The sequence below is a fragment of the Schistocerca gregaria genome, chromosome 4 (assembly GCF_023897955.1).
Source record: "Schistocerca gregaria isolate iqSchGreg1 chromosome 4, iqSchGreg1.2, whole genome shotgun sequence".
Taxonomy (NCBI): Eukaryota; Metazoa; Arthropoda; class Insecta; order Orthoptera; family Acrididae; genus Schistocerca; species Schistocerca gregaria.
In genome coordinates, this window is record NC_064923.1 from 546,631,682 (window position 1) to 546,644,495 (window position 12,814).

A 12,814-nucleotide genomic window follows, 5' to 3' on the forward strand; every position below is an offset into this window, starting at 1 on the left:
TAATTTTTAAATATTATTTATTGTGCAGAAGTGGTACAAAGCTCAATGCAAGTCCTCCAGCGCGTACAAAGTGAATAAATTCATTTAGAAACAAATTCTTTTGGTAGTCCGCGCAACCACTCATGCACCGCGTGGCGTACCTCTTCATCAGAACGGAACTTCTTTCCTCCCATTATGTCTTTGATTGGTCCAAACATATGGAAATCACTTGGAGGCAAGGTCTGGTGAGTATGATGGATGAGGAAGACACTCAAAATACAGGTCTGTGATTGTTGCAACTGTTGTACGGGCAGTGGCAGTGTGGGGCCTTGCATTGTCATGTTGCAAAAGGACACCTGCTGACAGCAATCCACATCACTTTGATTTGATTGCAGGCCACAGACAATTTTTTAGGAGATCTGTGTATGATGCACTGGTGACAGGGTGACAGTGGTCCCTCTAGGCATGTAATGCTCCAAAAATGATGCCTTTTTCGCCCCAAAAGAGAGTCAGCAAAACCTTCCCTGCTGACGATTCTGTTCCAAACTTCTTTGGTTTTGGAGATGAGGAATGGCGCCATTCCTTGGCCGCTCTCTTCGTTTCCGGTTACTGGAAGTGAATCCAAGTTTCGTACCCAGTAACGATTTTTACAAGAAAGCTATCACCTTCTTGTTTAAAGCGCCGAAGAAGTTCTTCACAAGAACCAACACGTCATTCTCTCATTTCAGGAGTCAGCTGCCGTGGCACCCATCTTGCAGACACTTTGTGAAACTGGAGCACATCATGCACAATGTGGTGTGCTGACCCATGACTAATCTGTAATCATGCAGCATTGTCATTCAGTGTCACTCGGCGGTTTTCCTTCACTATGGCTTCAACTGCTGCAACGTTCTGTGGAGTCACAACTCATTGTGCCTGACCTGGACGAGGAGCGTCTTCCACTGAAATCACGCCATTTGCGAACTTCCAGACTTTCTGTTGTGACAAACATGCATCACCGTACTGAACCTTCATTCGTCGATGAATTTCAATAGGTTTCACACCTTCACTACGCAAAAACCGAATAACAGAACGCTATTCTTCCCTGGTGCAAGTCGCAAGTGGGGCGGCCATCTTTATGCTGATACTGCGACGGTATGTATGCATGTGCACTGAATAAAAGACTTGCTCCTGTCTGCGGCTTCCCCAGGAGACAGGGAGAACAAGTCCAGCACACTTCAACCCGAAGCCGACTCTAGGCATCGGCCTAGGTGGGACAGCAGCTCTGCAGCACTCGGGCACTTAACACCGCCAGTTCCCCAGGATCTGAACTCCAAGTCAATGAGATTACGCCCCGCCGCAGGAGACCAGGTCTCCCACCAGTTCACCGTAGCTGTGAACACCGTCTCCTCCTGGACGACTCGATGCATGACGGAGAAAGCACGCCGGATGGATGGCATGTCGTAGTAGGTCGCCTTCTGGGTGTAATACCAGTTGAGCCGGAGGTGGTCGCCGACTACCTGGGCGTCGATCACGCGAGCGATGCCGTCTTTCACCGCCACTACGTCTGGCTTGGGCAGTCCCTCTGGTGTTCGGAGGTGGGGCTCTACGGCGACATTGAAGCCCCTCTGCACGAGTCCATGGGTGACGTACTTGACGACTGCATCATGTCGCTCCACTCGGGACCCGTGCGTCTGGTATCAAGCCTGGATGACGTGGTTGGCGGCTTCGACGGCTCTGCAGCCCGCGCGGCATCTGGTGTCTGCCTTCCGCTCGCGACTGCTCCACGCCTTGGTGGGGAAAGCGTTGATGCTGGCGCGGATGACGTTGATGTCTCGCCCAGAAAGTAGCCAACTGGTGTCGGCGACCGACTGGTGCGGCCCCCGGACGGCGGCAGACGAGCAGAGAGACGTCCTGTCGCTAGGAATGTGCAGGAGCGCCGCCCACATTCTCCGACCTGCATTGACGTCTTTAGGAGGTGATCCACATAAGTTGCCACTCCATGGCCGCGATCTCGCGCTGCACCTTCTCCAGGCCCGTACCGTCGATGGCTGACCCCATCTTCCTCAACGCCGGAGGGCTGGCCCCATCCAGCGGCACGATGGAATGCCGGGTCCTCCCTCGGCCCCAGCAGCATGGAAGTAGCCCGCGAGGCCCGGATGGCGATGTCCGCTGACTTCAGGGCATCGAAGCGGGTGCGGCTGAGGGCTGCCCATAGTTCAAAAATGGCTGTGAGCACTATGAGACTTAACTTCTAAGGTTATCAGTCCCCCAGAACTTAGAACTACTTAAACCTAAGTAACCTAAGGACATCACACATCCGTGCCCGAGGCAGGATTCGAACCTGCGACTGTAGCGGTCGCGCGGGTCCGGACTGTAGCGCCTAGAACCGCTCGGCCACCATGGCCGGCCTTCCCATAGTACAGGCCAGATAGAAGCACGTAGACGAATGCATAAAGGCGATGTTGGGGCTTCGGCGGAGCTCGGGGGATGACGTCCAGCCGCTCCCCCAGATGTCGAGGGTCGAACAGGCATCGACCAGACGTTGAGAACTGCAGCCCCAGGTAGCGGAAGGTCTCACCCACGCGTAAGGTCGGCACGGTGGTGTAGCCAGCCTTGAAGGTTATGTTGCCGTCCACCTTCACCTTCTTGTCGTCGCCCGAGGCCACTAAAGCGAGGGTGAAACACTTCGGCGGAGTGATATGCAGCCACAGACGCGCGAGGGCCGCCACGGCTTCATCAGTGAGGAACTGCAGGCCCTTCTTGGATAACGCAAACAGCAGGACGTCATCCGCATGGCCGCAGCAGCGTTGACTCTGCGGACCAGGATACGAGTTCCGATGTGTGAGGGAAGTTGCTCTGAAACAAAGTCCACAGCGAAATTGAACAGGATGGGGGAGAGTGGGTCCCCCTGCCGTACACCCTGTGACGGCTGTATGCCCGCTCCCACGCCGGCGCCGCCCGTTACCACAGTCGCGCTGTCCCTGTAGCATCTCTCGACGTATTCTATGTATTCATTCGGTAGGCCATGCGCCTTGTTCTCTTTCCTGCTGAACCCTTCTACTCATAAATAGCTACAAAAATTTTATAAAATTGTTTATCATAGTGAAATAGGCCTGTAATGCTGGTGAATTAGAAAGTGTAAAAAATATTTCCCACGCCGGGAATCGAACCCGGGCCTGCTGGGTGAATGCCAGCTATCCTAGCCACTTTTTTTTCGGAAATAGTTACAACAACATTATGAAATTTCTTATTATAGTACATAGGCCTAAAGTTCATATAAAAAAAAACAGAGCCGTTACCTTTCAGAATGTCCTGGTAACAAATAAACAAAGATAAATGTTAGCATGTGATGGCCTAAAAGTACCTAACTGCTACGATAAACACCTATAGCCAGCCGGAGTGGCCGATCGGTTCTAGGTGCTTCAGTCTGGAACCGCGCGACTGCTACGGTCGCAGGTTCGAATCCTGCCTCGGGCATGTATGTGTGTGATGTCTTTAGGTAGTTAGGTTTAAGTAGTTCTAAGTTCTAGGGGACTGATGACCTCAGCTGTTAAGTCTCATAGTGCTCAGAGCCATTTCAACCATTTGAAACACCTATAGTAGTATCAATGAAAAATCAGAGACTTCGTAATAAATAAAGAAATAGTAAAATATAAGTGTATACGTTTGATTTCTCTTGCACTGACTGGTACGCCATACCTGAGTGTGGTCTTAAAGAAGTGTTCAAGTCAGAAAGACGTTTGAGTAAGGCGTCGTAGATCAAAGTCAACCTTTTTCAGAGGAGAGAGAATATCTCGTATCTGAGAACGTATGGATTGTGATGGCGGTTGAGGGAGTGTGTGTGTGTAGGGAGGGCACTTATCGCAGGAGCGGCAAAATCCCTGGAACCGGCTCAGTATGATAACTCGCGTCAGAAAGGACATCCGCGGGTATATTTGTAGATATTAGCAACAATAATTATTTTGTTCTTAAAAGTTAAAGGACAGTATAAGTATTTACATACGAGTGACAGCAAAAAGCACAACGGATAAAATTAGTCACGGAGATATCACTCTAATACAGTGTGAAACTACCTCCAAACTCCAGTTAAAATTATTTGATAGTTGACACTTCAGGCGTCGGAGCAGCCTTCCTCCAATCAGAGCTCTCAACGTCACGCCCGAACCGTTCGCCGTCGCCAAACTGCCACAAAAATCAGTCCTTTCACTTCTTGTTCCAAGTCCGGCAATCTTTCTTGATGCGTTTGGATCCCGGATCATGGGTCTGGCATGTTTATTTCGTATTTCACCACACGTGGTAACCACACCAAAAACAATACTCATATACAACTATACTAACGAAATACACACGTTTCATACACGGAACATTACCAGACGCTACTGGATACTTCCCTACAAGACGCGATTCAGCTTCACGTATACAGTTATCAGAATCACAGAGATCGACTTACATTAGACAAGATTCGCACGACATTGTGTGAAGCCGAACTTTTGAAGACTTCAATTCGTTGTTGCGGCTCGGCAAGTACAGTCATAAATAATAAAGCTTAACCCGGTGCTCTGCCGTAGTGCAATGGTTAGCGTACGAACTTGACATGTAGAAGTTTGTAGCTTCGAATTTTGTCAAATGCAACGAAACTTTTTAATTTCTAAGTCCTATGAAATGAGTTTGATTATTATTATTATTCAATTAATCGATTTTAATTTATTTTTTATTTATAATTCTTTGCCTCGTCAGTTTTAACATCGTATAAAGATTTTTATTTGTGCTTGTGTTTCTTCTTATCATTCATTTTTCATTTGGAATCTGCCTCTACCGCCTATAATCAGTAACCAAGTGCCGACGAGGACTGCTCATCGGTTGGCAGTGCGGCAGCTTGTGTAACCACTGACAGGGAGACGCTACAGTTTACTTTTAGCGTTGAAATTGAATTTTTTTATGTCTCGTAGAGGTTAGCTTTAGTTGCCGTGAATAAAGGGATCGTGATTTTAGTTTCGCCGCGGATTGTTGATCGCCTTTTTCTCGGATACACTGTACGTCACGAGGTTGTGGTTAACTTAGGACACGATTTTAAACTCAGGGCTACAAAACGCGTCATCTGCCGCAATTCAGTCGTTGGTCACTTTAAACCTGGTGTCGACAGGGCACCTCACATTTCTGACATACCTCGCGACGGCCACTTCCAACATTCCTCCGCGGTACACATTAACAGCATGTTTGAAGTGACCCATTGTGTTTGTGTGTTACACAAATAGGTGGCCGGCAGCCGATGCGGCAACACTGTAGCGGCAAACGACAGACGTCAACTATCAAATAATTTTAATCGGACTGTAATCCTCAATTTGGTGACGAACAGAGCGCACAATTTTCTTCTTATATTCCACTTATTGCAGATTAGATGCCGTAGAGCAACAAAACTGTTGGAACGCTGAGTGCTGAGCTTCACCAGCTCTTCCAAATTTTACCAGAAGTTTCCTTAGGCCTTACAAATATTTGATAATCTCAATGATGCGGAAATAAAATCGGTTTCAGTAATTGGGATACGGAAATTTAGATTTTTGAACATATCTAGAATATGGGAGACTGTGTTTATTGAAATATGGTTACCGTTGGACTCCATGTTCTGTGTCAATGGAATGTAAATTAGGAGATCCGCCTTCAACAGTCGAAATTTCAAGCAACGGTCTTATTGTGAGAGTTGTGATGTACCGAAATGGTTAAAATAATCTAGAAAATTTCAATATCCGGGATTCAGATAAAAGACATGGGTATAAGAGGATTACGCATGCGTTGCTAATGTGGGTATCACTTCTTTTATTCGCGTAGACCTCTGCCTGCCAAGCAGATCTTGACGCCAACGCAAACGATTTACATTAACAAATAGTGTGACGTTAAATGGCCTCGAAATACGTGGGGATCCCTTGATAATTAGAATCCATCACATTAATAGCATATCTGAGATCGGACGCAGATATAACTCACTGGTACATGTTATTGAAATACATAGTTTCAACGCTTCATTTTACTGGCCACGCATGTGTGTTTATGTTAACACACTCGCAGTTGTCTCACTATCTTATTATCACATCTGAACATCAGTTAACTCCCCTCCTTAGCCTAGGTCCTAGCGCAGCGGTGTGGATCTGAGGTAGCAGGTTCGAAAACTACTGGTGGAAGAAATTCTCACCACCCAATTTGGCATGCAACAAAAGGGGAAGTGGCGATGTAAAGCCTCCGATCATCACAACAGTTCCGTAATGTCTCATGGGGAGGTTTCACGTGACGCTGTTGAAGTAATTCGTCCGTCAGACGGGAATGTTCAGCTTAGCTTGCACACCATTTGTTCTTAGATTTTTGATTGAAACCACATGCTTTTAGTTACATCTTATCCACACTCGACTCCTCTTTGTAAATTTGTAGCCAACACATATATTGGTGCCGTTAATCTTGATAGTTTCATACTGGCTACTGTTCCGTTAGCTGGGTTATTCGGATAAAGCTCTGTTAGGCGACCGTGAGCAACACGTTGACGCGATAGAGGCCGCTCACCGCGTGTACTAAACTTTGCCGATTATGGAACTTTCCTGATCGCTAGGTCTGGTGTTAATGAACCGCGAGTTTGTGGCATTGGAGTACAGAGTCTGGCGGAGCGAGAGGCAGGGTGAGCGCTTTGAGAGTTCACAGCGGTCAGCCGACGGGGCGAGGATGCAGGGAGGCTGGCGGCTGGACACCTGGTGCGAGGAGTCTGGCACAGTTCAGTGGCAGCTAGGGGGGGGGGGGGCAAATGAAAGGTGCATATTATATTTTCAGCCAATTAGCTTACAGGTCCTACAAATATGACATAGCAAACCCGTGTACATCAGAAAAGTCACTGCACTGGGATGAGGTGACTGACGTTGAATTGTAAAGATTTTAAACCGGTAATGGTACCTTTTGAATAAAGAAACTTGAAATAAATTTGTGGCTCGTTGCTGTATCGACACCATCAACATTTGTTTCAAATAACAGCAACTGCTCACTGTGGTTTCAAGCATGATTCTAAGATATAAATTAAGAAAACTGCAGTGATTTTTAATTACACCATATAGTAAAATAAAATAAAGAAATTTATGGCACCTGAGGAGAGGCAGCTGCCGATGTGTGGAGATACAGAGTAAAGTAAAGTAAATACCTAAATGGTCATTAATAAAATTGTATAAAAGTGCCACGGAGCTTCAAACTATCGATACCTATTTTTAATTTCAGTCACATGGTTAAAACGGAGGTAGTCATGCTTCCTGAATTTTGTTGATAACTGGTTGAATATTGCGCTTTTTCTCAATGAAAGGTCGCAAAATGACTGCAATATTTTTAACAGTTTTCTAATATAATTTCTATATGTGCAGTTATGTTTAGATTGGTTGTCATGGATGCAGTGGTGTGAGACGTCCCAGCAAGCATTTAAGAACGAGCTGTAGGATGCGTGTGGTCTCTTGAAGATTGGTTTTCATTGTGCTGTGGTCAGACTGTTGACTGAGCTGTGCGGCCGAGCAGCCCCGCGAGTTTTCATTGGGCTTATATCATTTGAGTTTGTTTTCGGTGATTTAATTTTGCATTATTTTAAGATCTTTAACTCTTTCTATGGACTTGGCTGCTCTCGCAGCGGTTATTCAGAAAATGAACTTCAGCTTATGGCGCTATTGATTGTGGGGAACTGTTCGGATTTTTAGTGATTGCTGTCGATTTTCGTGATTTAACACATATTTAAATGAATTTCACTCGCATGTGTCTCTGTACCCGATGCTCTATTCACAGCGCGTTATTTAATTTCTTTCATTTAAATCCGCATATCACTTGAGACTACCATTCACATATGTGTGAATGATATCCAATGAACTTTTATCTGGTTTGAACCATAAATTCCTCATTTCGCCAAAATTATAAATTTTCAGGATTTATCCAGTCATTTCACTTATGTATATATTGTTCGTTAACTACCCTACTTACTTAAATCAATCAGTTCTGCAGTGAATGTCTGGGCCTTAGAGCGTTGGTGCCTGACTGACATATATGTTATCGTAACGAGTCAAGTCAACAAATTAGGTTGTGTATTGACTACACAGATAGCGGTTAATAAAACCTCTGTTGCAGTTGTAAGTTTGAATGTACACACTCTCTGAAACTAAACATCTGTGACGAAGCGAAATTCGTGACATGGAAACACCATTGTACCATCTACGTTTCGGAAAAGAAAACGGCGGAAAGAAGTTTATAGTATAATGCAATGCCGATAGTGACTTTGTCATAGGAGGAATACTTTCTCAGCTGAGAAAGATGGGTGTGTGAAGTACCTGTGGATAGTTGCATAATCCGTTAAAAAACTTGTCTGATATATTTAGGATAACTGTATAAGATCAGTACTGTCGGACGTGGTTTTGAACGTTGCTCCTACAGGAAAATGATAAGTTTCGTAACCTGTACTACAATTCCTTGGGATTTTGGTCATAGTTTTCGCAATGTCTTTCACATATCACTTTTAGACTGAATGATTTGGATTTGGTCAATCCCTGGACAACCATACCTGCTATCGCGTGTGGCGCCAACATTGAAGTACAGAGGAGGTGGTGTTACGGCATGGGGGTGTTTTTCATGGCCAGGATGTGGTCCCTTTATTGCGCTTAAGAAAATGCTGAATGGTGAAGGATATTATCATAGACTACAGTAATGTTAGCTGTGTGCTATTGAGGAACAGTTCGAACAAGACAACAGTATCAGCATGATAATGCAACTTATCACAAAGCAGCATAAGTGAGGTAATGGTTTGATCGACTCCTGAGATCGACTGACCTGTTTAGAGTCATGACATGAACCCAATGGAACACCTTTGAGATAAGGTAGAACGTCGAGATCTCTCTTTTGTTTTCGGCTTTTGAGGAAATATTAGCTGCCGTTCCTCCGCAGACAATCAGACACGTCATTGAAAATGTTCCTAGCAGAGTGCAAGCTACCATAAAGGCGAACGGTGGACAGGCCATATCAGTGTTCACTAATGAAGGCGGGCATTGCAGGCTTGAGAACAGCCTGCATTGGAACCTCGTGGCAGATTAAAACTGTGTGCTAGACCGAGAATCGAACTCGGGACCTTTGCCTTTCACAAACAAGTGCTCTACGGACTGAGCCACCCAAGCGCAACTCAGGACCCATTCTCACAGCCTTACTTGCTCCAGTATCTCGTTTCCTGCCTTCCAAACTTCGCAGAAGCTGTTCTGTGAACCATACAAGACTAGCTAGCACTTCTGGAGGAAAGAATGTTGCAGACATGGCTTAGCCACACCCTAAAGGATGTTTCCTGAATGAAATTTTCACTCTCTAATTTTAAGGTTCCAGGAGGTTACATATCAGCACATACTCCACTGAACAGTGCAAATTTAATTATGACAACCTGCATTGTTGTCAGATGTTCCCCACCCCTTCCCCCCTCCTCCACACCTTCCTCCAATCCCGCCGTCCTCCTCCACTCCTCTAGGCCCTTGTCCTGTTGATTGAAAAGGTTGGGAAATCAAAGATCCGAGATACACTCCTGGAAATGGAAAAAAGAACACATTGACGCCGGTGTGTCAGACCCACCATACTTGCTCCGGACACTGCGAGAGGGCTGTACAAGCAATGATCACACGCACGGCACAGCGGACACACCAGGAACCGCGGTGTTGACCGTCGAATGGCGCTAGCTGCGCACCATTTGTGCACCGCCGCCGTCAGTGTCAGCCAGTTTGCCGTGGCATACGGAGCTCCATCGCAGTCTTTAACACTGGTAGCATGCCGCGACAGCGTGGACGTGAACCGTATGTGCAGTTGACGGACTTTGAGCGAGGGCGTATAGTGGGCATGCGGGAGGCCGGGTGGACGTACCGCCGAATTGCTCAACACGTGGGGCGTGAGGTCTCCACAGTACATCGATGTTGTCGCCAGTGGTCGGCGGAAGGTGCACGTGCCCGTCGACCTGGGACCGGACCGCAGCGACGCACGGATGCACGCCAAGACCGTAGGATCCTACGCAGTGCCGTAGTGGACCGCACCGCCACTTCCCAGCAAATTAGGGACACTGTTGCTCCTGGGGTATCGGCGAGGACCATTCGCAACCGTCTCCATGAAGCTGGGCTACGGTCCCGCACACCGTTAGGCCGTCTTCCGCTCACGCCCCAACATCGAGCAGCCCGCCTCCAGTGGTGTCGCGACAGGCGTGAATGGAGGGACGAATGGAGACGTGTCGTCTTCAGCGATGAGAGTCGCTTCTGCCTTGGTGCCAATGATGGTCGTATGCGTGTTTGGCGCCTTGCAGGTGAGCGCCACAATCAGGACTGCATACAACCGAGGCACACAGGGCCAACACCTGGCATCATGGTGTGAGGAGCGATGTCCTACACTGGCCGTACACCTCTGGTGATCGTCGAGGGGACACTGAATAGTGCACGGTACATCCAAACCGTCATCGAACCCATCGTTCTACCATTCCTAGACCGGCAAGGGAACTTGCTGTTCCAACAGGACAATGCACGTCCGCATGTATCCCGTGCCACCCAACGTGCTCTAGAAGGTGTAAGTCAACTACCCCGGCCAGCAAGATCTCCGGATCTGTCCCCCATTGAGCATTTTTGGGACTGGATGAAGCGTCGTCTCACGCGGTCTGCACGTCCAGCACGAACGCTGGTCCAACTGAGGCGCCAGGTGGAAATGGCATGGCAAGCCGTTCCACAGGACTACATACAGCATCTCTACGATCGTCTCCATGGGAGAATAGCAGCCTGCATTGCTGCGAAAGGTGGATATACACTGTAATAGTGCCGACACTGTGCATGCTCTGTTGCCTGTGTCTATGTGCCTGTGGTTCTGTCAGTGTGATCATGTGATGTATCTGACCCCAGTAATGTGTCAATAAAGTTTCCCCTTCCTGGGACAATGAATTCACGGTGTTCTTATTTCAGTTTCCAGGAGTGTAGTTAGGGACTGCGTGATTGCCAGATTTTTCCGTGATGGCGAAATTAGCAGTCAAGGTCAAAGGGTCACCTGCAATTCAAGAGGGTATCTATGACGTCACAATCAAAGATAGCGGATCTGAGAGAACAAGGACAAATGGTTCAAATGGCTCTCAGCACTATGGGACTTAACTTCTGAGGTCATCAGTCCCCTAGAACTTAGAACTACTTAAACCTAACTAACCTAAGGACATCACACACATCCATGCCCGAGGTAGGATTCGAACCTGCGACCGTAGCAGTCTCGCGGTTCCAGACTGTAGCGCCTAGAACCGCTCCGTCACCACGGCCGGCAGAGGAGGAAGAGAGGAGGAGGGGTGTGTGGGAAAGATCTTTTAGCAACACAGACTGTGTTGAAACCGGCAGTTCACCACTACTCACTAACGGGTGTCCAGATGCTCGTGATCGGATAGTGTGTGTAACGTACCTCGTCATGTCCCTGTGTGCTTGCTAGTGGTAAATGTTCCCACTGAACTTTCAACAGTAGAAAAATACTTTAACCTGAGGATGATCAATGGCTTGTCGGAATAGTTTGTGTGATTTTGCAGTGGCGAAGTGATTGTGTGGTATAAAATATAAAAAAGTAAAAGAATATAATCAGCTAGCCTGTCTTCATATACAGCATGTAATTTTTTCAAACGAAGGTTTTGTCCGAAGCCAAAAATGTCTGTTTCACATGCTTGTGCCACAGAGTTAAAAATGGCTACCCACACGAATTAGGGAAAAAACAAAATAAATGAATATGCTAATCCAAGGCCGGAGAGGCAGATTATTCTCTTTCAAAACATTTATTTCCGTTGTGGACTCTGTTGCAACTGCACAGAAAGTACCTTACTACGGATTGCGAACGTAAGTATGGATGTTTATTGGGATCCGTATCAGTATTCGTAACAGAGGTAGAATGTGTGTAATATCGTGACGTTTTGGTGACGCCCCGGTAACACAGCTCCCGCGCGTTTACTGCTTGAGAACCATTGTTGTAAAGAACTCCCGGAAAAATGTCTGGGAATTTATGATGTATCCGTTTAGTAGTAAAGGGCGCTGTTGCAGTATTACAGTACTGCTTCACAGTTATCACCATATAATCATGATACAATTTTACACAGTTAATTCTACACTCCTGGAAATGGAAAAAAGAACACATTGACACCGGTGTGTCAGATCCACCATACTTGCTCCGGACACTGCGAGAGGGCTGTACAAGCAATGATCACACGCACGGCACAGCGGACACACCAGGAACCGCGGTGTTGGCCGTCGAATGGCGCTAGCTACGCAGCATTTGTGCACCGCCGCCGTCAGTGTCAGCCAGTTTGCCGTGGCATACGGAGCTCCATCGCAGTCTTTAACACTGGTAGCATGCCGCGACAGCGTGGACGTGAACCGTATGTGCAGTTGACGGACTTTGAGCGAGGGCGTATAGTGGGCATGCGGGAGGCCGGGTGGACGTACTGCCGAATTGCTCAACACGTGGGACGTGAGGTCTCCACAGTACATCGATGTTGTCGCCAGTGGTCGGCGGAAGGTGCACGTGCCCGTCGACCTGGGACCGGACCGCAGCGACGCACGGATGCACGCCAAGACCCCTGAATAGGTCAGGCGTGCACTACACGCCGGAAGCGGCTACGAGGGTAGCGGAGTACGTGTGGAGTGCACATGGGGTTTTTTTAGGTTAGAGAATTCCCTCCCTAGGCCCGACAAGACGCCTCCTGAGACGCGGCAAGGCAGGAGTAGGCAAAATGCAACAAGGAATAACAATATTAATGTGCTTATAGTAAACTGCAGGAGCGTCTATAGAAAGGTCCCAGAACTGCTCTCATTAATAAACGGTCACAACG

General features: G+C 47.4%; 1 protein-coding gene across 1 annotated transcript in view; it reads right to left on the bottom strand.

Annotated features, from left to right (window-relative positions):
* Positions 1 to 1,196: 1,196 nt before the first annotated feature.
* The window catches only part of LOC126267805 (uncharacterized), a 32,588-nt gene continuing 20,970 nt past the window's right edge, over positions 1,197 to 12,814 (bottom strand). Inside the window, exons 2-4 of the mRNA XM_049973110.1 lie at positions 2,360 to 2,817; positions 1,612 to 2,166; positions 1,197 to 1,564 (exon numbers count right to left, since the gene is read on the bottom strand). Of these exons, the coding sequence (XP_049829067.1) occupies positions 1,197 to 1,564; positions 1,612 to 2,166; positions 2,360 to 2,817 (1,381 nt within the window). The remainder of the gene's footprint in view (positions 1,565 to 1,611; positions 2,167 to 2,359; positions 2,818 to 12,814) is intronic.